The following is a 24,483-nucleotide window of genomic DNA, read 5'->3' as shown; positions in this document are numbered from 1 at the left end:
GCCTTCAGTGGTTTTTGGAACAGAAAACTGTGAAGTTGAAGGAAAATGATGGGATGTTTCTGATAAAAACCTGAAAACTGAGGCATGCTTTAGATCAAAGTAGCTTCACGGCCTAGTCAAAGGCCAGACAACACCTAAACTCTCTGGAGGTTTTGATAGTTCTGACTCAGGAACGTAAATGCAAACCACATTCAGAATTTAGTTTGTGAAAAATGTTAAAAACTTTATTTTTCTTCCCCATGGCGGTTCTGGACTTTTGGATCCGTCAGGAAACAGAATTCATCCTTCACAATAAAACGTAACTCAGTTCAATCTGGAGAGACTCAGACGGAGAAAAGGGAAACAATTAGAAAAGTTTATTAACAGGATGAATTAAATCTTTGGCGCCCGGCTGAGGACATTTATTATCGTAAACTTTGCGAAGGGCTGGGATGAGTTTCCATATGCTGTGAGGAACGTCATCCCCGGGACCCGGAATGGAAGGGTTAAACCGATCAGAAAGAGGAAATGAGAAGTTTTACTTTCACTCTGTTTATTTCTTCACTTCGCTGCAAATCTGACAGAATTTAAAGAAGAGCAACTGTACAGTTCATCATCATCATCATCATCATCGTCAGAACAAGAAAATAAAACCTGATCAAATAAAATATATAAATACAAGTCGCAATATTGCAGCAAAACAAAGTGACCAGCTTCAGCGTGGCGGATTCTTCTAGAAGAAAACAGAAAGAGGCCCGGAGGAGGAGCAGCGCCGGCTACGGGTCCGTTTCAGTACCGGATCAGAACTTCCTGTACATTCGTGACTTATGAGCCGATCTGGACCTCCTCACCGACATCCAGAACCACCACAAAGAAAATCTGAAGATTCATCAGCAGGACAAAGGTTCCTGCTAAACTCTGGAGCTGGAGCGGCCTGCGGGGATCTGGACTCCTCCAGAACCAGATCCAGAGGTGGCCCGGTGGTTCTACTAGAACCAGAACCAGGCTGGGGTGACAAAGTGCACTTTAGAAGAGGCGGAGCTCCACATGCTAGCTAGCTCCACATGCTAGCTAGCTCACTGACGTGCAAACAGTGACCATTGACGTGTATTTACAGAACGCCTGCAAGGTTCTGGTCCGGCTCTCCAGTAAGAGACAGAACCAGACCTCTGGGGAGCTCCAGAACCCAGCCGCTGTCTGCTCCTACAGTTAAGGCAACCAGATACTATGCTCTCTGATTGGACGGTGGGATCTATGACTGTTCTTGTTGTCCAATCAGGAGGTTTTCTGAACCAATGAAAATGTCTCCAAACTTTCAGTTAAAAGTCACTTTTGTTTATGTGAGGCTGATTAATTCCTGGGAACCAAATTTAAAGGTTTTCATTCGGACTCAGCTGTTTGCTCAGACTGAGCAGAGTTGGTCTCAGAACCGCAGGTCGGGTCCAGATGTGTTTCCAGGTGTGGAGCGGGTCTCTGCAGGTGGAACAGAGAAGACATCACACTAGAGCAACAATCAATGCTTTGGAGAACCTCAATTTGATCCAAAGTTCTGGATGAGTTAAACGGGTCGGGTCGGTCCCTAAGGGCACGTTGAAAACAATCAGAAGGTGCTGCTGAACTTCTGGATCCGGCCGTGTGAACTTATGGAGAAGCTGCAGGAGAACCGGGTCGGCTCCAGCTCAGATGCAAAGCAGGACAGCAGGTTAGGGCGGAGCAGGAAGTTCTGCTCGGGTCCAGAAGGCTCTACAGGGCTCACATTAACTGTGAGAGGAAACGTCGGAGGAGCTGCTGCTGTTGCTATTGGTGGTCTGGGCCCGCTTGATGTAGAGGTTCAGAAGCTTCATCTGCAGACAGAGACAGAACCGTCAGGAGAACCGGCCCGGTTCGCAGTCTGGAGGTAGTTTGGATCCTTCTATACATTTGACTGTAGTTTAGAGGTTTAGCATTAGCTTCCTAGCTTCCACTGGTGTTTTGGTGTCTCCTGCAGCCACAGCGGCCATTTTGAAAAATGTCCACCAGAAGAGGGGAACTGAAATCAATATCAATGGTTTCTATGGTTACAACATGTCGGCTCTGACACAAACATCTGCTTGGTGATTTTAGTGCAGAAATTAATTTTCCATGATGGACAGCCATCTTGAAAAATAAAAACAAATGAGTTAAAATAATTTGTATGGGTTCAATGACTTATGATTTGACACCAAATGTATTTATCAGGGATAAATATGAACAAATTTAGTGCAAAAATTACTTGATGACGATTTTGAAAAGCTAACAGTGTTTTTAATAAACCAGACTGGGTCAAACATTCAGGTTGCTGCTGCGCTGCAGGAACAGAACCGAGGCATCCATCTCACACTGACAGAGGATCTTTGGTCCGGACTTTGTTGTAGATCTGCTGCTGGACAGATGGATTCACACTGGACTTTAGAAAACTGCAGTGAGCCCACATCATCACCCCTGGGCCAGAGAGACCATCAGAACCTGATGTTGGACCTGAGACGGGTCCAATGTGTGTGTGTGTGTGTGGGGGGGGGGGGGGGGGGCAGTCAGGCAGACCTGACCTTCACAACTCAAGGACACCTGGACAAATCGGAGCCGCAGCTTTATTATCGGCCGGAACCGGCTGAAGAGCAACAACATGGGGGGAAGATAAGGCTCTGCGTCTGTTAGCAGCACGGGGAGAGCTGTTGTGTGTGTGTGGGGGTGTGTGTGTGTGTGTGTGTGTGTGAGAGCTACCTTGCTGCCTGTCAGCTGTGCCAGGTGTGGCTTCAGCTCCTCTCCAATCACAGCGTAGATGGCCACCAGGCAGAACACGCTGGCCTTGCGAACGCTGCTCTCTGTGTTGTCATAACCCTGCAGCAGACACACGCAGCATCAGGTACGCCGTGCACGCCCACACGCCTACACACACACCCACACGCACACCCACACACACGCCTACACACACGCGTGCACAGCGGGTCAGCGGGAACGTGGGAGGAGTCGCACCCGGAGCAGAGTGCACACAAACATTTCCAGGGACAAATAAGGCAAATAATTCCCACTGTCCAAATAAGCCGCTGTGCGGGCGTCATGGAAGAACCCGCCGAGGGCTGGAAACGGGTCGGAACCGGAACCAGAGCCCACCTGCAGCAGGCCGGGGATGATGTCGGGTAGCAGCTGCAGCAGCGAGTCCTTGGCGATGCGTTCGATGACCTTGGTCTGCATCTTGATGGCGGCCAGGTTGATGGGGTAGTCGGCGGTCTGGACGATGGGGCACAGCACCTTGATGCACTGCTCCGGGTGGATGGAGCCGGCCAGCGTGGACGCCGCCTCCTCGGCCGCACGCACCACCTGGGGAGAAGACACGCTGGCTAGAGACGGGCCTCGCAGCTGACCTCTGACCTCTCACACCGAAACATTCCTAGATTCGTCCTTTAGCGGCCAAGAGCAGAACTCCAAACTATCAGACTCCAGGAGAACCAGAACCACTTGAGGTTGATGAAGACCAAATCCTTCTGATAAATACTTCTCTGCTTTTAATCAACAACGAAATCAGGAAAAGGAACAAAAGACACAAATTCAGAGAAACAGAGAAAGAAGAAAAACCAGGAGATAAAAAACCAAAAATTAAAAAACTGCAGAAACAGAGCTGCTTTCAGGAACCCGAGTGAGGTTCTGGAGGTTCTGGAGGCTGCAGACCCGTCAGTGGAAACCAGAACAGAACCGATCTGGACCCGAGTAACGTTCCAGGATCGACACGTGGGCGTTTATTGATCTGGAGGAAAACTACCGGAAGCCAAAGCACATCCCATCCTGCAGAGGTCAAAGGTCGCAGCTGTTCCTGCTCAGACCTGTGGAAGAACCAGAGCTGCTGGAGAACATGTGATCAGGGGTCAGAGGTCATGTGGCAGGATAATGACCCAAAACACTCAGCAGCTTTATAGAGAAGAGCTGAGAAATTCATTTATTGCCTCAATATGAAGCTGCATGTGCCATTATTATTATTATTGTTATTATTATTACTATTATTATTGTTATTATTATTACTATTGTTATTGTTATTATTACTATTATTATTGTTATTATTATTATTACTATTATTATTATTATTATTGTTATTCTATTATTGTTATTATTATTATTGTTATTATTATTACTATTGTTATTATTATTATTGTTATTCTATTATTGTTATTATTATTATTATTGTTATTATTACTATTATTATTGTTATTCTATTATTGTTATTATTATTATTATTATTGTTATTATTATTATTATTATTGTTATTATTATTACTATTATTGTTATTATTACTATTATTATTATTATTGTTATTATTATTATTATTATTATTATTATTATTATTACTGGTTCTCTCCAGGTTCTCTGGTTTCCTCCCAGTCCAGACAGTCAGGTTAACTGGTCTCTCTAAGTGGTTGTTTATTATTTCATTGGTCAATCAAAGCTTTGAATGAATGAATGAATGAATGAATGAATATCAGTCGGCTGATATTCATTCATTCATTCATATCAGGGGTGCCAATACTTTTCACCAAGAAACCAGGAGTTTCTCCTGCTGACCTCATTTAATTCAGATCCAGGTATTAAAACCCAGAGCAGCAGAACCAGAACCGGATCACCTCTTTGTGGGAGTCCTTGTGGGCCTCCAGGGTCTTCATGATGGTCAGCTCGGCGTAGTTCCTGAACCGGGTCGGCTGGTTCCTCAGGATCTCCTTCAGAACCCGCAGGGCCAGGGCCCGGATGGCGTGCTGCCGGGAGACGAGAACTGGGTCAGTACCGCCCCAGAGTCCTGGTCTGGTCCCTCTGGAGAGAAACCGCCAGCAGGCCTGGAGGAACCCCAGGAAGGAGAACCGGACCGGGACCGACCGCCCCAGAACCAGAACCTACGTCCTTGTCGCAGAGCGTCTCCAGCAGCAGCAGCAGGACGGTCTTGAAGTGTTCGTCCCACACGGGGGCGCTGTCCTCCCGCGTGACCTTCAGCAGCTCCAGCAGCGCCGCGCGCCGCTCCTCGCTGCGCTCGTTGTGATTGGACAGCTCCTTCAGCAGGTCCGCCACCAGGTCCGAATGGTCCGGTCCGACTGCTCGGAACCAGAGAGGGGTTAGCACGGCCGCTAGGACGTCCCTGACATCCTGAACGATTCTAGAACCGGGTAACGTCCCAGAGTCATAGCAGAACGACCCGACCCGACAGAACCAACCCAAACCAACGGAACCGGCCCGACCCAGCAAAATGACGGTTCTGTTGAGTTGGTTCTGATCCAACCCGACCCAGCAGAACCGACCTGACAAAACCGACCCAAACCAACGGAACCGACCCGACAGAACCGGCCAGACTCAGCAAAATGACGTTTCTGTCGAGTTGGTTCTGATCCGACCCGACCCAGCAGAACCGACCCAAACCAAAGGAACCGACCCACCAGAACCGGCCCAGAAGAACCGACCCGACCCGACAGAGCTGACCTGACCCAGCAGAACTGATCTGACCCCACACTACCGACCCATTAGGACCGACCCAACCCAGAGGTTAGAACCCACACCAACAGGAAGTGGGCGGAGCCACAGGATCATAGGAGATAAATGAGGGAAACAAACAGGAAGAGGAGGAAGAGGAGGAGGAAGAGCGTTTACCAGAACAAAAGCCTTTAGGGAGACTTGTCTTGTTTTCACCCGAATCCTTCTGCCGGCCTGCAGGGGTCAGGGGTCAGGGGTCAGGGAGGATGATGGAGGATCAAGATGGGGAGGTGGGTGCAGAAGAAACAATGTGATGACAGCAACAGAAACAAATGAACAGCTGGATGGAGACATGTTTGGTTTCAGCATCTTTGCTTCCTGTTGCCATGGCGACAGACTGAGGTCTGAGGTGACCTCTCACCTCTCACCTGGATCACAGGTTACCACCGGCGCCCAGCATCTGAGGCGTTCTACTTTCATTTCACACCAAAGTGATCCAGGATTAGTAACAATAAACTAAAGAAATATTTATTTTACATGTATAAACAATACAGTAGTAATAATGTAGGCTGTTTAGTTCTTAATTTGAATAAAATATTTTCACACGAATGTCGCCTGATGGTCAAACTAGCTCCGTCCAGCCAAACAGTGATACTAACGTCTTTTAGTCTTTTCAAACTGAATCGGAGCGTTGAAATCGATTGGAATGGAGAAATGACATGGAGTGATGATGATGATGATGATGATGAGGACCAAACAGAGGAAGGGGAGGATTGGACATAGGAGCTGCTGCTGCCTTCAGCTTCATAAATGAAATGATGAGCGACATGTACCTCTGGTACCACAGTACCTCTGGTACACTGTGGTACCAGAGGTACTGTGGTACCTACGATAAGGATCACACAGTCCTTATCGTAGGACTGTGTGATCCGACCAGAGGACGCAGCCATACCTCCGTGTCCGGCCCAGAAACAGCTGTTAGAGCCTTCCTCAGTTTTGCTCATACAAGTGACTCCAAGTCTTTTGGACAGAAATGTTGAGGGCCAAATAGGCCCTTTGTAAGTTCTGTTCGGCTGTGGCTCTTCTTTTTGTACATATGGAAACTTATCCACTCACCAGTTTTTGTTTGTTTGACTTACAGCCAACAGCGACACAGTGTGGCATTATCTAAAATTACACCATTCAAACACAATCTGATAAACTCGGGTAAAGTTAAGCTTGCTGTGTTTACTCTGTAGATTCCAGTACAGAACAGGTGAAAAAACGCGTCATCAACCCACTGGTGAAAGAATGGCGACCTCTATGGGTGAAAAATATAACTAAAGATAAACATTTTTGAAGTAATTATGAGTTTTGGCATATCACAAACTGCATTTTTTTAGTTAAGAAAATTTCGACATATTTAGGCCAACATCCAGTCAATGACTGCCCCCTGGTGGTCAGATAGTTATACAGCCAATGACTGCTGTCACTTTCTACTAGAATAGCAGAAAGTACAATACTGAGTCAATTTTATTATTGTCACAATGTTTACCAATATTATTATTGAAATATTTTCTAATACTGTAGTCATCACAATATTTACTATAAAATCATAATCAGAATATTTTGTAATATTGTGCAGCTCTTATTTCAACCCTTCCAGAGTGAAGGAGTCTTCCTGCTGCACAACGCCCCCTCTAGGAGTCACAGAGAACTGGTTCGGGGATCTGTTAGCATGTTAACCTGTGTGACCCCTGATTCAACCTGGAGACGAGTCCAGGTGATAACAGCAGGTAACCTTTGACCCTTGCTGGGACATGCAGAGTGTCTGCAGACTCACAGTCACGGAACTGCTCCACGTCGTCATCGAACACGGCCTCCTTCAGCGCGCTCTTATCGTAGGCGCAGATGGTTTCCCCGTAGCCGTAGGGGGCAAACTCGCGGCTCCGGGGCCCGGAGAAGGACCGTGGCGACGGGGTGTTGAGCAGCGACGTCTTGTTATCCAGGGCGGTGCGGCCGCCTTCCACCACGTCTGAACCCAGACGACCATCAGGACCTGGAGACGGAGCCACGACTTCTCTTCCCACCTGACAGGAGGAAGTTCAGAATTAATCATACTTTCAAAATAAAATACCAAGATTTAGCATCTCTTTGCATTTGCAAAAAGCCGATATCTGGCACCTGGAGCTTTATAAATGCAGTTATTATATCTGGTTTTCCTGTAGTATTACTGACTATATGAAGGAAGTGGAAGCTTGTGACTGGCATCAGATGCCAGCAATCCACCAGTAAATCATCAGTAATCTGCCAGCGATACTCTAGTAATCCGCCAGTAAAATCCATCAGCAATCCACCAGTGGGAAACTCACGCCGTCGTCCCTCTTGCCGTCACGGCGCAGCGGCTCTTTCAGGTCCTCCTGGCTGCGGTAGCTGAAGCTCTGGATGGCCTCGGTGACGCCGCGCAGCGAGCTGTAGATCTCCTCTGCGTTCATGTTCTCCGTGTCGTACTCCGTCACGCTGCTGGCACAGAGGCGGAACGGCGGGTCAGAGGACGCAGCTGGAGCAGAAACACGGCCACCGGTCCGCATGCATGCGCAGTGTTTCTGCTGCCGGTCCGGTCCAAGCGTGCCGACGTGTCGCTGAGCGACGCCTTCTGCGGCGACGCTCAGCGACAAACAGAACAACTGGACTCGGTCTACCTGGGTGAAAAGGCTCGGCGCAGGGCCCTGAGGCCGGGGGTAGCAGGGGGCGCAGCAAGGAGCAGCCCGTCAACCCCCCAACCCCACAAACCACTGTAGCAGCAGGAAGGAAGGATGGAGGAGAGGAGGAAACCAATGAGAGGAGGCAGGGCAAGGACGGAGAGAGAGGAGAGACAAAAAGAGTCTGAGCTGAGAGGTTCAGGTTAGAGGAAAGATCTGCTTCCTGCTGACGCATCCAGAGGTTCTGACTAGTGGCATGCCGATCGATCGGCCACCGATCATAATCGACCGATTTCAGTGAAAAAGTGTATGATTGGTGATCACCGATCACTGTCTCTTGTTGCCGATCACCAACCGATCACCCGACGGTGAACTCTCACACCGAACGTCTGCTTAAAGCTGCAGCATGTAACTTAAAGTTTTTACATTTGTATTAAAACGTTCGCTGTCCTGGCATGAGAGATAATCTGGGAAAAAAATGTAAATAAAAGATGTAGCTGCTCTGCCACCTCCAGATGTTCTGCAGAATTACGCCGCTGGGTCAGAAAGCAGCTAGCCATGCTATCGCTACCAGGCAGGTTGATCTGGTAACGTAGGGTTGATGATTTCAATGCAACCTGCATTTGACTTTGAATGAATGTTTCATTTTTTTACTCGACATTATTTAAGTGTTGTGAGATGTATTTCACTTTATGGATAATTTAGGCTTTGAGAGCCTTACTGTTACATATTTTATTACAGAGTGCAGGTTTCCTGTTGTCTCTTTGACTCAGAACTTTATGCTTCGGGCCTGCAGGTATTTTATGTCTTTGTCTAAATTTCATGGTTCCGTTTTGCCAGATATCATAGCAGCATTGATACCTGAAGAGAAACATTAACAGCCAATCCATGTGATCGGTATCGGCAGGAAAAAACCTGATCGGAGCATCCGGAGGTTCTGACCTTTCGGACTCGGGACGGTTCTGGCGGTTCTGATGGGAAGCTTTTCACTTCCATCTGGAGCTTGGCTCTCAGCAGGTGTCATCGCTCCGTTACGATTTTTAGCTTAAAGCCGATGATTTCTACGCGAGTTTACGGCAGCAATCATGGCCGCTGCCATCTGTGGATGGACTATCGTGGAACCAGAACCCCTGGTGGGTCGGCACCAGAACGCCTTGCAGCCAAGGTTCTCCAGGACCAGCAGGCAGGTTTGGTGGTGACAGAACTGGCCGCGGTCCGGTTGGTTCCTACCTGGGAGACAAGCCGCCGTGGGAGCAGTTGGTGGGGGAAGTGAGAGGACTGGACCTGCTGGGGGCGTGGCGCGGCGCCGTCCGGCCCACCGTGTTGCTTGGAGACCCCTGGAGAACAGAAGCAGAAGCTGAGCTTGAGAAGGCCTGGACCGGGTTCTGGAGGTTCTGGAGGGACTCACCACGCCGCTGCTGGTGTTGCTGGAGTTCTTGAGGTGGCTGTGCAGCAGCTTGGTGGCGCCGTCCTGGAAGGTCTTGGGCAGCGCGCCCAGCAGCATGGTGAACTCCGGCGTGTTCAGCTCAAACAGTGCGATCAGAACCACCTGGGCTGCCTGCGCACAGAACCAGAACCGCTTACTGATCCCAGGTCCTGGAACCAGCAGAACCAAACCTGCAGAGGAACCTCTGTCAGAACCAGAACCTGGCACCTTCCATGGATTAGAGCAGGAGAACTGGACCAACAGAACCCAGCAGCAACAGGTGATGTCCAGCAGAACCTGGAGAAGTTCTGGTGTCAACTCGGCTCTGGATCTGGTCTGGATCTCCAGGAATCTCCTCCAGTTCTGCCGGGTTCTGCCTGAACGCAGGCCAACCAGTGTACTGAGATCTAGAACCTGATCTGGATCCAGATGGTGGACCTGCTCTGCCCTCCAGAACCAACCCCTGACCCGGCCCGCTCTCTCAGCTGAGAGTTTTAAAATCGACGCTGGCCCTTTAAGTGAGCTGGGTGTCTCTCAGGGCTGTCCTCTCTCCTCTTATTCATTTATATGATACAGCAACCTGTGGGAAAGTTTGCTGACGACCCAGTCATCGCCATGACGACCGTGATCCGAGACCCGGACCGAAGTGAGACTGGTCTCTCCAGAAGCTCCTCGCTCGCCCAGCTGTGGCGGCCCCATCTCCCTAAGGGGGGGGCATCCAGGTGATGGACCGGAACCAGAACTCAGTCGCTAAAGGTCAACTAGGGATTCTAAAAAAAAGGCTTTCATAGTTTCAGATCCAATTCATTTCAGGGTTTGAAATTAATTAAATCTTAATCAGCAAAACTTTCAGTTCAAAACCTTTTTACTGCTAATTTATGGAATAAACAGACAAATGAGCTAAAAACAAAACACAGTTTTAATCTTCAGGTGGAAAGCCTTTGCTCTTGAATCCTGGATGAAATGTGTCTCACCTTCCTGACGTCGGAGCTTTTAGGTTCGGTGGTCCAGGTAATGATGCGGGACACCGCCAGTCGCGTCTCGCTGGAGTTCACAAAGTCGGTTGGGTCCATCTGGCGAGCCAGAGACTCAATGTACTTCAGGATGGCGACCTTGACCTGCGGATGACGGGACGTTTAGTCCCGGGCCGACGGAGACGCGGCGGCGGGAGACGACTGTGGCTCACCTTGAGGTTGGGGGTCTGGGTCTGGTCCACGATGAAGCGCATCAGGATGTTGAACTGCTGGTCGAAGGGGAACGACTCCCTGAAACGCAGCAGACAGAAGCTGAGTTCAGCGACCTCTGACCCAGAAGGAGCTGACCGGGTCAGAGCGAAGGAAACCCTGAAACCAGCTGGACGGGTCAACGCCGGACATCATCTTCAGTCATCACAGCACGTTTCCTAGGAAACTTTGATGATTTCAAGCTTTCACTGATCAGAGATGATGTTTGAAGAGTAAATATTCAGAGCAGAATAATTCACACCAGGTAACTGGCAACAGAATCAGATCCAGATCCTGAACCACATCCAGATCCAGATCCAGATCTGGTACCAATTCACCCAGTCACCTGGTTTGTAATATTTGGTGAACTTCAGGGCTGACGACTCGGCCTCCTTCTGGTCCATTTTATCTAGAATTTATCTCGAGTTTCTCCACCAAAGGTGGTTAAATGAAGGTTATTTGAAGTCTATTCTGGAACCAGAGAAAACTACACCAACATAAATATGCAGATGATGCTCTGCTTGTTGTTTGGCTCAGGGTCAGGTCACTCTGGCCGGTGTGAGAGAAGACCGGCCAGAACCAACTGGAGTCAGAAGGATTTTCTCTTTTCACAGATAAGGAACAACAAATTGACAAATTTGTTATTCGGCACCGCTGAGATGGAGCAGATTTTGATTTCCAGGAAGTCCAAAACCGATTCCTGGAAAGCCTAGAACCCAAATAGTACAAGTTGAGCCAGAATAACTAGCAAGGGAAGGGAAGCAATGCCATTGGTCCAAACGTTCAAATACACACAGTGTTGTAGTATTCGAGACCGGTCTTGGTCTCAAGGCCACTTTTTGATGGTCTCATCTTGGTCTCGGGTGTTGAGGATTCGGGATTTTATTTCGAGACCGGTCAAGACCACAACTGTGGAAATGTCACTAAACTACCAGCATATTGTCCAGATTATTTGTTAACATCTTTGTTTTCAGTAGATGCAAAACATACCGACTAAAATTCAAGCAATAGCGTGACTTACTAATTACGTGTTTCTGTTGTCAAACGTCGCCTCCCCCTTTAACTCGCACGTCTCCATCTCCAAGACATGCGCAGTGGTTTCCTCTGAGCGGAAGATGTCTGTCTAATTGTCAGCAGAGGCTCTGCCAGGAGTTTTGGGCCCCATGACCAAAAGTTTAATTGGGCCCCTCCACCAGCTGCTGTTACAATTTCTTGAGTTTATCTGAACCATCAAAAGCGTCACAATTTTAAAGCCTTGCTTTCTTTGGTCCAGTACTGATAAGTAGCACAATATTCACTGCTCATGAATTTTACATCCAACATTCTGCACACAGTTTGCAAGTATGTTGCTTAATTTTGTTCTATTAGTTTTAGATACTGAAATGTTTCTCCAAACCATCAACAGTCAGAAATATTCGTGTGTATTTTGCTTCATGTGCAAAATACACATGAATCAATCCAGACTTCTCAAAAAATGCTATGTAGTTGCATTTTATTCAAACTGCAGTTTATAACTTTAATTAAAAAAAATGTTTTCTCCATATTTGTTAAAACTGTCACCATGTCATGCCAGTTTGTTATGAGACAGATAATCTGTGAAAACAATCAATCTCCTCCACCTGAACTGCTATTGCTAGCTAAAGTAATACAACGTTCCGACCAAAACAATCAATCAGAACCAGGAGGAGGGTCTTAGCGCTGTCAATCATCCTCATTCACTCACTGCTAAATGTGCTAATGGTGGAGAAACAACATATTGTTATTGCTAGCTACAGCACAGCACAGAGCACTATGTCACTTATAAAAGTGACATAGTGCAGCTTTAATTGGACTAGGAGAGGAGAGAGGACGGGTCAGGAGGTCAGAGCTGCTGCTGACTGACTCACCTGTTGTTAAGAGGTAAAAGGTTCAAGGGACGGTTTATCAATATATGAATATGTTGGTAATTTCTTTCCTTAATTCATTAAATGTTAGTGAAATGGAGGCAAACAGTCTGTAGCTAAGCTAACTATGCTAAATGGATGATAATCTCACAGTCTACCCACCTCTTGGATAAAAACTGGATTACACATTGACACTCTTGTTTTTTTCTCTCTCTATTTTTGAAAACCTGGCTTTATTATTTTTATTAGCAGCATAGTAACAGCCACAGTCGTTCTTGTTTTCCACTGTCTGCTGCTGAACATCGTCACCGTCAAACTAAGCAGGAAGGAACCATTTCCTGCAGATCCAGGGGGTTCTGGGTAAATGTCTGCTTTTTGGTCTGGGAGGGGCAACATTTGATTTTTACTGCTAAAAACTATTTTAGAAAACACAATATGATTAGTTTTGTAACTGACAGGGCTCCAATTGTTTTTTTATTTCTATGAAAAAATAAAATAAAATTGTGGCGGGCCCCCTGTCGGAAGTGTCCTAACTTTCCCGGCGCCCCTGATCGTCAGTAACAGAATCCCGCTACATAAATCATCAGACATGGAGACATGTATATTCAGCAGCTTTCGCAGACGGTGGGACTACGTCTAACTTTTATGGTCACTTAGGAAAGAAGCTCAAAGAAAGGTAAGCTCTGTGAGGTGATGCTAGCTAAACTAGCTGTTCAGGGACACTTTGCATATGAAAAACGCTGTCAGTCACTGCGCTGCATTATTGTGTGGAGGTGTTGACTGACGTGTCACATATATGGGACAGCGCTGTGACCAAAATCTGCTATATAGCGATATGACATTCAGGAAGGATCCGATTCTTCTGAACGGCTCTTTACTAAGAGCGACAGTTCTGGAGCCTCACTGAGAGCCGCTCTCTGCAGTAGCTATTATTATTTTATTTAGTTATACACATTGATATTTATTTAACTACAGAATAAATAAATGAGCATGCTCTCTATCATGCTCATTGCTCTCTGTTGATTTCATCTCCTGTCATGTGGGAGATGTTACAGCTCTGAGCTGCTGGGAGAGAGAGAGAGAGAGAGTCACAGTCACCTTGTGCTTGGTTCCTTCTTGCTCCTTGGTCAGTGTCCATAGTTGAGTGTTTACCATTAGTGCATTGCCTTAATTGCTATGTTTAATGGAGCTGACGGTGGTGGTTTCTGACATGGGCAGTGTGGGCAACCGCCCAGGGCGTTATCTTGTTAGGGGTGGCAGGTGACCTCCGGATCGTGGCTCAGAGATGGAAGCAAAGCAGAACAAATAGTCTGGAATGATAATGATATTGGTTAAATTTATTTCAGCTCTAAGTATTTAATATCTGAGTGTTTTTATGGGAATGTGGATGTTTGAGATCAATTTAAGAAGCAATTTTGATCATATTTCATTTCATTGCGTCAGGTAGAGCGGGGCGCCGGTCTGGGACCTGTTGAGACGTTTGCTCCAGGCACGCACCATACATGCACGCACACTCAACTACGGACACAAAGATTCTGCACAAAAGCCTTTTGTTTCATACGGACACTTTCTGTAGAAACGAAACTTAACTTTAGCTCATCGTCTGACCACTAGGTAGTGACATAACACACCAGCAGACCAGGAGGCGGACTTTAGGATATAAGCAAGGTGTCTTCCGTGTTTGAGCAGATGCTGTATAGATTCGGGCCTTTACACTTGACATCCACATAAGCCTGTAAGGGTAAGCGTCTCTTTCTTTTAGCGCTAAAAAGAATAAAATAAGTAAACTCTGATTATTCTGTGTTGGCTGATTTCCTGTTCGTGTGCTCACACGTTTTGGGTCCGCCGAGTTTAAATCACAACAGACCCTAAAAGTCTTGGTCTTGTCTCGGTCTCCATACACTCTGGTCTTGGTCTTGACTTGGTTTCGGGTTAGGTGGTCTTGACTACAACACTAAATACACACCAGTAGAGATGAAGCCCAATAAAAAGTGATGTATCCAGTAAGAGCTGAGAGATTTTGGATATTTGTTACAGATGTGTTTTGTGATTCCACAGACATGCGATTAAATCTCTTCCCACTCGGCCTGAGCAGGGAAGAACCCGAGTCCTGTGTGTTATTTTATATTCATATATTCCATAGTTAGTCACTTTAATTGTCCTGTATGCTTCACCTGAAACCAGTAAAACCAGCAATACAGGATCTTTCTGGATGATCAGGACATATTTAAATAATGGTGAATCAGAGATTCCGGTACGGCTTTTGGGTTTAGTTGTGGTGGTACCACCGGGCCTCTGGAACCTGAAACCAGTAGTGGAGCTCAGAACGTTCAGCCAATCTAGGAAAGGCAGCTCTACGTTTCAGCGGTTCACAAACCCTCTGGGTCATTGGATCAGCGCCTTATTGATAAAAGCTTGAGCAGCCCTCAGGCCGCGCCGCGTCCCAGTTCTGACCTGGTGACATCCAGAGCCTTCTGGACCTTGGCCTGGACCGAGCCTAGCAGGTCAGCGCCCATCTTCTTCAGCAGCTGAGTGAGCAGGACGAAGAGCCAGTCCTGCAGGTCGTCCTTGTGCACCGTGACGAAGTCCACCAGCGTCTCCAGGAACATGCTGAACACCTGGGAGCAAAGGCAGGTTCTGGTCAGACTGGCTCTCCGTCCGACGGGGAGGACGCGGACTGAAGGAGCAAACACTCACTCTCTGGGGTTAGAGCCACAGCAAGGCGGGCCGTGCAGCAGAACACACACAGTTAGCTCCAGAAACATCTCCAGCTGAAGACCATGCATGTATCTGAGGGTCTCTACCTTACTGTGGGGGTCTGCAAACATCCTGGTGAAGATCTCACAGAGTCTCTTCAGCTCCACCCGGCTGCACAGACAACAAACAGTTGGTTAGAACCCAACAGAACCAGAACAATGACCCACGACTTCCTGGAAGGCAGGTCAGGTTCTGCCCTACCAACACAAACGTAAACATATGGAGTTTATTTACTTACTTTAATTATTTCTAACAGACAAGAAGTAAAACTTTCCAGTAATCTAAACAGGAACTTTGGTCAGACTAAGATGGATCTTTGGAAGAAAAACTGCTCAGAAAAAACTCCTTTCCATGTTTAGTTATTTAGTTCTCGTCCACATTATATTGACCCAAACCAACCTGTTCCCCTCCTGGCCTGTGGGGGCGCTGCACAAAGAACCACTGAAGGAAATGACACAAAAACCTCTGAAGACACTGAGAGCAACTTCCTTCTTCACCAGATGGAAACAAGATGGAGGCGTCAGATTTTAGTGTTGGAGGATTTCTCTTTAGTCTTTGGCTGAAGACCAGGAGCCATTTCTGCTGCTAGCGCTAGGCTAGCACGTTAGCTTTGGTTGTGTTTACCCAGAATGCCCTGCGCTGTAGTCCACTTCCTGCTTTTGGAGCGGTCTCCGGTCCGCTTGGCGCTCAGATTCTAACTGAACCCAGACCGAGGTTTGGAGGACCAGAGGTCAGAGGTCGATTAGCATTCACACCTCACCAACTGAACCGGACTTTATAGCAAGTTTACCGGAGTCGGGTGGAAGCGGACCGGAGTCGGGTGGAAGCAGACCGGAGTCGGGCGGAAGCGGACCGGAGTCGGGCGGAAGCGGACTCAACAGGGCTGGTGGTGGTGATGCAGCCTTGGAGAGATGTCTGAGATTTAAAGTGATGATCTTTCCACAGCATTTATGCTGTTATTACAGCTAAAGCCATCAAGTTTCTAAACAGGAAGTTGGTGACGTTAGAAAGAGGTCAGTACAACCAGGTTGTGTCATTTGACTGGGACTGAATAAAACCACTTCAGCTTCCAGTTTGTTAAAATTTAAGATGTTTTGGTGTCTCTGGCTCCCAGTTAAGAAGAACCTAAATGGGGAGAGCATCTGGCTGCAGAAGGGGGAATACATCTGACAGTCATCAACATATTATGGGAGCTCTGTGTTTCCCTCAAATAACTCCCAGTAACAGAAGGTTACTTTACTAACCCCCCTGACAGGCTCCCACCTGAGGATCCTTTGGCTCTTCAGCAGGTTCTGCAGGCCCAGCAGGCCCTCCTTCCTCTCGGACCAGTTGGAGCTGGCGCAGTGGTTCAGCACCTCGGCAACGTCCTCCGTCTGCCTCAGGTAGTGGGGAATGCCTCCGTTCCTGGAGCTGTAGGAGCGCTCTGAGCAGGCGCTGGACGCGTCGCTGTTGGCGTCGTCATCAGAATACATCCCAGGAGACTCGTAGCGCCGCCGCAATGGCTTCCTCTGCAGCGGAGAGGGAAACGTTCATGCAGCGTCATGCAGGAATGAGAGCTCGGCGACCAGGGATGGAGGTTAAGACACATGCAGAGCTTTGATGTGATTCAGTCCTGATCTGTGAAACAATCTGTTTTCAACTCAGAGGCAGGCGAGCAGTGCCGCGAGGCTCTGGAGCAGAAACGAGACAGAAACCGGAGGAAGTAAAGGAGGCAGTGAGACAGACAGGCTGGCGATGGAGTGAACACAGACGGCGGGAAGCGTCCGTCTACCTTGTTCCTGGAGTCTCCCAGCAGCTGCAAGCAAAACGCCAGAAGGAAGACGAGAGAGAGGAGCACAAACCCAAACTGTCAAGGACGTTTTCTCCGACTTTCCCCCGTGGTTCTGAAGGATTGTGGCGTGGAAGCAGGAAGTCACTCACCAGAGCGTCGGCCACGGCCGCCTCCACCTCGGTGCCGGTGTTCAGGACCCGCATGGCGTTCACTGACGCAGAAATCCTGGCTTGGTGGATCAGACCGTATCGATCTACAAAAAACAAGACGGACGGCTGATTAATGAAGGGAACCGGCTGCCTGAGACTTACCTTCTTCTTCTTTGGTTTAACCATCAGCGCCCAACAAGCAGAGGAAGCCAACAGAAGAAGAAGAAACAGAAACATGCACCAGATGCTCAGAGTCTCATTAAGGGATGAAAACTGAAACAATCAGGCTGAAAACACAAAGAAACAGAAAAACGTCACTTTCTGCATGAAATATGGATCGGAACCAGAACCTTCCTGGAACCCTAACTACATGTTTCCATGACAACTAAAGAAAAACCTGCCATGCTGGAGTAAAAACTGAAATCTGATGGATTCTGATGGGTTCTGGCTGCAGCCATGAGGAACGACAACAGAAGCAGACTGGTGGGCCACTCCAGCTCACACTGGGAGGACTGGGAACATGCAGGTCACCTGACTGGCCGTGGGGTTCTGCAGAGGACAGAGCGCTGGTGGAACGGGAGTGGCGTCTGGAGGCTGCGGGAGAACCAGGAAGTTACTACTGGATCAGAACCACTGGGTCCAGTTTCCCCAGTTGGCCTCTGGGTTAAATATGGCGGCAGAGGACCAGGCCCCAGAGCCACTCACATTTAACCTTTGACCCTCCGGTCCTCAGTGACCAGCACACCTGCTGCAGACCATCTTCAGCAGCTCCTCTAAACCCAGGAAGTAGGTGGAGCCATGGTAGAAAAGCTTTTATTTCTAAGGTTGTACTGAGAGGAGATAGCCTGCTCCACTGGAAGCCCACATCATCACTCCTCCACCACCGTGCCTCACTGATTTCTGGGTCTGGTTCTGGTCCAACATCACTCTCTGCTCCGCTAACCTCGGTCCGGCAGCCATGTTGGTTCTATAGAAGAGGTTTCTCCAGTAACCCTTCCAAGCAGCCAGACTGGTTCAGTCATGACCTTTGACCTTTGACCTGCTGACTCAGTCTGAGATGGAGCTCTGACCTTGAGATGTTTTCCTCTTGGGAATAACCTTTTTTAATGTTTTAATTTTATTATTTTCTTTAATTCCAATTGAAATGTTTCAATTTAATCATTTATTACATTTTTTTAAATGTCATTTTCATTAATTTTGTTTTATACTTTTTTACTCATATAATTTTTTATTATGATTTATCATCATTATTAATATTATATTGGGAATAATGTTTCTAGAACAGACTCCAGAGGGTGTGGAGATGACCTTTGACCCTTCCCAGGCTGATGAAGGTGATTAGTGGAGCTAAAAGCAGCAGCATGGAGCCTTCCAGCCACAGCTTCTGGTTGTGTTTTAATTCATTCATGAGTAGAGTCAGTTTGCTGCTGATTCTCCAGGATTCATTCTGAGTAAAACGTTGGAAAGGCAGCAGCGACCCTGAGGAACACCAGGCCGTACTCACCCAGAGGAGCGAAGCCCCGAGCGGGGCTGGTGTCGCGGCTGCTCTCGCGACTGGTGTCGCGGCTGCAGCCCTGACTCATGCTGGGGCGCGGGATGCGGCTCCGGGCTAGCGTGCAGCAGGGGACAGCAGCAGAAGAAGAAGAGCATTAGCACGCAGGCTAGCTGTCAGAACAACTGCTTAGCTGAAAACATCAAGCAGGAGAGAAACAGGAAGGAAATACAGAAGGAAATGCTGGTTCTGGACAGCCACCAGAGGTCCAGACACAAAGAACCAGGGAACAGAACCTGCTCCACTTCAGAAGGTGTTAAACTGTTGATGTGAGCAGAGAAGCTAACAGGAAACTCCTGCTAGAGAACAGATGGTTCCTCTGGGCTGCAGAGGGGGAACCCAAACACTCTGATTGGTTTATCATCAAACATCTGCTGAGAGATGGAGGACTGGAGAGGAGAGTAGAAGGGCAGTGCGAATTAAAACAGTAGAAGAAGAAACAAAGTCAATCTGTGCGAATTAAAACAGTAGAAGAAGAAACAAAGTCAATCTGCTGCTGCAGACGAAAGAAAAATGTTTCTTTTTGGTGACAAATTTCACTCATCCAACCAGACAGAAATGGGCCAGGCTGGACCGGGTCAGTACCATGGCTTTAAAAAGGTTCTAAAAATATTCTGCAGCTTAAGAGCTGGTGAGACTGATCCTGGCACACTGCTGGTCAGCTGGCTGAAAGCGTGTGGGATGGTTCTGGTGGAACCCGGAAGTGCTGATTTATCAACATTTCCTTTTAATTTGGTCAAAGTGGTATTTCACTGCAGATGGTCAGAGATTCTGATCCTGACTGGAACAGAACTGGACCAAGCCACACAGCAAGACGGCTCCAGGAAGCCTGCAAAGTTTTAAGAACAACTTCCTGTCTGCACAGGAAGTTTGGTACCTGGTACCATCCACACAGGAGGAAACACTGGACCAGGACTAAAACTCTCCTCACTGGCTGAGGTCAACCTGATTCATCTATGTGTGTATGTCTGTCTGTCTGTCTGGATGGACGAATGCTCAGATGGACGGTGGGATGGATGCGGTGCTCGGCGTCCTACCCAGGCCCGGCCTGCTGGGGCTGGTCTCGCGGCTGCAGCCCTGGCTGCGGGGGATTCTGCTGCGTCTCTCTGCGGCGGTGCTGGGCGGCGCTGCGGCCCGGGGGAGGCGGCCGTAGCTCTGGCCCAGCAGCTTCCCTGGGGAACTGGAGCGACTGCCGGCTGTGGGGAGCAAACGACACACACGCTGAGAGCCGGACGGCAGGCGGACGGCCGACAGGGCGCAGCGGCGGCAGCAGGGAGGAGGCGGGCCTTAGGGGGACCCAGTGACACATGGAGCACTAAGGATGCAGTGGAACCAGTGAGAACTGCAGAAACCAGAAGTGAACTGTTGAATCAGAGTCATGCAGCTGCAGGCAACACAGACTGCTAGAGGAGCAGGGGGCGTTCAGCCAGAGGGGTCAGGGGTCAAGCTGATCGGGTGGAGCTTAGGCCTTACCGCTGATGGGATTGGCCGAACTGGATCCTGGATGATGGGAGCAACAGGCCGCAGGACAGAGTGGACAGAGTGGACGGTCAGAAACAGACAGAGGGATGCATGTTTGTAGATTTTTACCCAGCATGCACTCTGGCCTGCAGCTGATTAGAGAACTGAGCGTGCATGGAGGAGCATGAAGACGATCAGATGAGACATGAGCAGATTTCACTGCAGCAGTGAAATGAAAATGGTCGACAGGCACATCTTCATCATCATCATACAGACTTACGCTGCGACTGGGAGACCACTTTGGCTCGACTCCGCCCCCTGCTGTCCACTACTGACGGACTGGCTCCGCCCACGCTGCCGGAGCTCTGTCTTCTCGTACGAACACGACCTGCAGAGACACAAGATACACTCGATAGTTTGGATATGAAGAAGGACAGACGGAGGACAGACAGAGGAGGACCTTGATGAGGGACAAGAGACAAAGCAACGTCTCTAGAGACAAAACAACAACCTGAGGATCTGCTGGTTAAAAGTACGTCTACTGTTTATTTATAGATGTTTGGCGTTCTGCCACCGTCTTTTATGCGTTTACTGTCCCTCACTGAAGCGCCGTGACGGCTCTGACGATTATCAAGCGTTTTTTAATCGTGATGCTTTAATGAAGCATGTCCAGATGAGGACGCTGTGTCCCCAAAGTAAGACGACAGGACATCCACACAACGAACAAGAGGGGGAAAAGACAGATGGAGGAGACACAGGAACGAACGTCTCTAACAAAGACTGGAGCTTACCGTCACTCTTACCAGCAGCGCCGTCTTTTTAAAAAAGGCAGCAGAATGGAAAGAGGGGAGATGTTAGCAGCATGACAGGATGGACAAGATGGACAGGTCTAGTGGTTACTGTCAGTCCAATGAATGGAGACAGGCCGCTTAATGTGAGCACTGGGAGCCTAATTCCAGTAAGATTCCATCACTGCTGAGCAGCAGTCATTAATATCCACCACCAGAGAAACCAGGAGGAAATAGGGGTAAACCACTGGGAGAGCTGATCCTAGTCCAGGTCAGGATCCAGGACCAGAACCGTGTCAGCTCTGGAGAAGAGGTTACATAGGCTTCAAAATAAAACCTCTGATCTTTTCAGACCAAGTCAAATTTTACATATCTTTTCTCTTTCTTTCAGAAAAATTAAAATTGACTAATTATTTAAGAAGGACCTCGCTGCAGCAAACAGGAAGGGCGGGACGGACCGCTGTCAGTCTCAGACCTTATTTAGAAATGGGACCATTGCACTCCGGAAGTGAAGGGGGCGCTGTTTCCTATATTATCCGCGGTCTCCCGTTTTTATTTTCTTCTGAAATCTGTGATATATCTTCACCTTTAGGAAGGATTTTCACTCTCAGCATGTATTTGAACTTCTCTCTTTTATTTACTTCAGCTCAGCTCACACTTTTTAACACATTCTGTAGCTTTCTGTGAACTTCTAAATCTGCTCCTTAGTCACATCTTTTCGGGCCTGATACTGCCTCTAGTGGCGTGGAGGTGGTAACACAACTACTATAATTACATTACTAAATCAGAATACCACAATGTCTTTATTATTTATTATTAATTTTTCACTTTTTGTAAGGAGGTGGAGCTAATTATATGACCTCAAAGTGGTTCCAGTTTCACTTGATGGTGCTAAGGAAAATGATTATTTAATGCTAAAATACACTTAATCTTACGACATGTGTAAAGGGATAGCCAACACTTTAGTTGGAACAGTTTTCTGTGGAGCATGGGGGAAGCAGGGCCTTTTCTTCCCTATTGACACAACAGAGCAATAAATTTGCATTCCAATGGGAGTGGGGGCTACGCAGGTGTCTGTGAAATCTCATCTTAGGACGTTTGGCGCCAGGGATCTTCCGTATCAGGCAGAGATGACCACGGGGTAGTCCGCCCTCTGCTTAGATAAAAAACAGACACCTTTGCTATAAATCAGGAAGTCCCAACTTTCTTTGGGGGCCTGAGGGAGTTCTAATTGGTCGAAGAGCAGAACGCCTTGACTGCATATATTAAATAGGGAAACACCTTTTTCATTTAAAAAGTACAGGTCAGCAAGCAAACGGAGAGTTTTTTCATCTTTTCTCCACGTGGGCGCCTTTGTCTGTCTCTGTGTTCGTCTGTCTTCCCCTTGTGTGTCTTTATTTTGATGATAAAAATGCATATCTCTGTTCCTCTGCAGCTTTGTTGTTCATTGTTTTGTATGAGATTAAACTCTGTGATCTGTGACGTCAACACGCTTTGTTGTTGTTTCGTTTTAGCAGCATGCGGTCGCTACACGTCGCTGCACGGAGAGCGTCACTCGCCAAGGACTCGGAAGATTAAAGAGGAAAAGAGCCAAACGTTTTGTCCAAAGCTAGCAATTAATTGATCCTCTTTCCTTAACAATGGCCAACTTGTTGAAACTGTGACAATTTTTGGGTCGTTCCTGGACAGTCAGCTCAAAACACTGAAAACACTGGCTATATTTTTAACAGCTGTTCTCAGAGACTCTGTCTTTTTGGAAGACCCAGTGATCTTGTGGTTACTCAACTAGAGGTTGTGTACAAGACAATGCTGAGTGTTTTAACTTTTCATCTCCTCGTCTGGATTGGTCACATGAGCTGCAGAATAACAGACAATCTTTGAAGAAAACTTTCAATGGAGGACTTCTGGATGGCGGAGAAGCGAGCAACAGCATAAATTTCGAGTTCCCAGACAGTCGAGTTACCCCCTGACCAATAACTTATAAAACACAGTTTTTAGTATTTACATGTCATGTCAGGGAGTAACAAGAGGAAGACCAGAGGAATTCAGCAAGAAAACGCGAAAGAAACTGTTTTATCCAAGGTCTCTGAAGATAGCAAGCTAGCAGCCGACAAAGCTATGGAAGCTAACATTCTTACAGCTGAAAGAAGTTCAGACAAACCTCAAAAAACAAATCACTGACCAGTCAGGACTCATAAAAAAGGAAATGTCTGAGTTTAGAAAAGAGATGGGGAAACGGCTTGACGACATTGTTGCAGACCTGAAAGAAGGGTAGAGGGTAGAATGAACATAGTTGAGTCTGAGCAGCGAATAACCGAGGTAGAGGAATTCAACATGGCCGTCAAAGACGTGCTGAGCCACACGCTGCAGCTACAAGAAGGCCTACAAACACGTCTAACAGATCTGGAAGCCCGTTCACGTAGGAATAACATTCGTATTCATGGGGTCACAGAGGGAGAAGAAGGCGACAACTTGCAAAAATTCATAGAGAATTTCATTAAAACTGAACTCTCCCTCACGGACACCACGCTGGGCATACAGCGCTGCCACCGGTCACTCGGACCCAAACCGCCGTCCGGCTCCAACCCCAGATCCATCGTGATACATTTTCTGGAGTATACACGAAGGAACTAGTGCTTTGTTCTGCGTGGGGTAAGAAAGTGATACAGCTGAGAGGAAAACGCGTGTTCTTCGGTCAAGATGTCCCCTCTGATATCCTCGCTAAACGTAAAGCATATAATCCCATCAGGAAGATCTTAAAAGAGAAGGGACTTCGCTTCCAATCTGTACCCATCCAGACTTCGTGTGTTTTACCAGAACGGCCCTGTGATTTACAACAGCACACAGGACGCATCTGACGACATGAGGAAGAGGAACATGTTCTAAGCGGCGGACAAACCAACGGAGGACGCCTTCCAGCCCAAACCGAGGGCCTTCTCCCGGGAAGGAGTGAGCGGAACCCATCCAGGAAAAACTTGGGGCCTTCAGGCGCAACGACAACACCCTGTAACCTTCTGGTGAATTCCTCTGTAAAGTACCAGTATTACGGACGACCGCAGATCTGGGAACAGGCATGCTTTCTCCAAGGGCGCTGCCATGATGGACGAGAGACGAGGGGCAGCACCGTGAGGAGCCCCCTGGGGTTCCAGGGACTCTGAAGGTGGACTGGTACTTCACTCTTGGAAGTCACGTATGTTATGTGTTTTGTTGTTTTTGCAGATCCCCCCTTGTTTACCAGAGCATCTGCAAATAATGGGTATTCCTTGTTTGTATACTAATGACAGAAGTGAAACAACAATATAAGGTAATTACTCTTAATGTTAACGGCTTACATAATCCCATTAAGAGAGGCA

The 24,483-nt window shown here is 47.8% G+C and overlaps 1 protein-coding gene across 23 annotated transcripts in view; it reads right to left on the bottom strand.

The window, feature by feature from the left end:
* Positions 1 to 515: 515 nt before the first annotated feature.
* Positions 516 to 24,483, bottom strand: part of clasp1 (cytoplasmic linker associated protein 1) — a 53,323-nt gene continuing 29,355 nt past the window's right edge. Inside the window, exons 20-44 of one of the 23 annotated variants that reach the window (XM_023337045.1) lie at positions 21,134 to 21,157; positions 20,623 to 20,730; positions 20,355 to 20,381; positions 19,919 to 20,077; positions 18,834 to 18,938; positions 17,861 to 17,923; positions 17,330 to 17,433; positions 17,181 to 17,204; positions 16,673 to 16,917; positions 15,457 to 15,520; positions 15,350 to 15,352; positions 15,107 to 15,270; positions 10,733 to 10,811; positions 10,521 to 10,664; positions 9,529 to 9,678; positions 9,351 to 9,457; positions 8,121 to 8,213; positions 7,791 to 7,941; positions 7,262 to 7,508; positions 5,617 to 5,673; positions 4,876 to 5,066; positions 4,608 to 4,736; positions 3,109 to 3,315; positions 2,719 to 2,835; positions 516 to 1,823 (exon numbers count right to left, since the gene is read on the bottom strand). In XM_023337045.1, the coding sequence (XP_023192813.1) occupies positions 1,737 to 1,823; positions 2,719 to 2,835; positions 3,109 to 3,315; positions 4,608 to 4,736; positions 4,876 to 5,066; positions 5,617 to 5,673; positions 7,262 to 7,508; positions 7,791 to 7,941; positions 8,121 to 8,213; positions 9,351 to 9,457; positions 9,529 to 9,678; positions 10,521 to 10,664; positions 10,733 to 10,811; positions 15,107 to 15,270; positions 15,350 to 15,352; positions 15,457 to 15,520; positions 16,673 to 16,917; positions 17,181 to 17,204; positions 17,330 to 17,433; positions 17,861 to 17,923; positions 18,834 to 18,938; positions 19,919 to 20,077; positions 20,355 to 20,381; positions 20,623 to 20,730; positions 21,134 to 21,157 (2,849 nt within the window). In that variant the 3' untranslated portion in view covers positions 516 to 1,736. Of the gene's footprint in view, positions 1,824 to 2,718; positions 2,836 to 3,108; positions 3,316 to 4,607; positions 4,737 to 4,875; positions 5,067 to 5,581; positions 6,290 to 6,325; positions 7,509 to 7,790; positions 7,942 to 8,120; positions 8,214 to 9,350; positions 9,458 to 9,528; positions 9,679 to 10,520; positions 10,665 to 10,732; positions 10,812 to 15,106; positions 15,271 to 15,349; positions 15,353 to 15,456; positions 15,521 to 16,672; positions 16,918 to 17,180; positions 17,205 to 17,329; positions 17,434 to 17,860; positions 17,924 to 18,833; positions 18,939 to 19,918; positions 20,078 to 20,354; positions 20,382 to 20,622; positions 20,731 to 21,133; positions 21,158 to 24,483 lie in introns of those variants that run through there. The other 22 variants (XM_023337046.1, XM_023337047.1, XM_023337049.1 and 19 more) reach the window with 22 other exon arrangements.

The sequence above is a fragment of the Xiphophorus maculatus genome, chromosome 7 (assembly GCF_002775205.1).
Source record: "Xiphophorus maculatus strain JP 163 A chromosome 7, X_maculatus-5.0-male, whole genome shotgun sequence".
Classification (NCBI taxonomy): Eukaryota; Metazoa; Chordata; class Actinopteri; order Cyprinodontiformes; family Poeciliidae; genus Xiphophorus; species Xiphophorus maculatus.
Note: the sequence above shows the minus strand (reverse complement) of the source record. Positions and strands in the feature narration are given on the sequence as shown.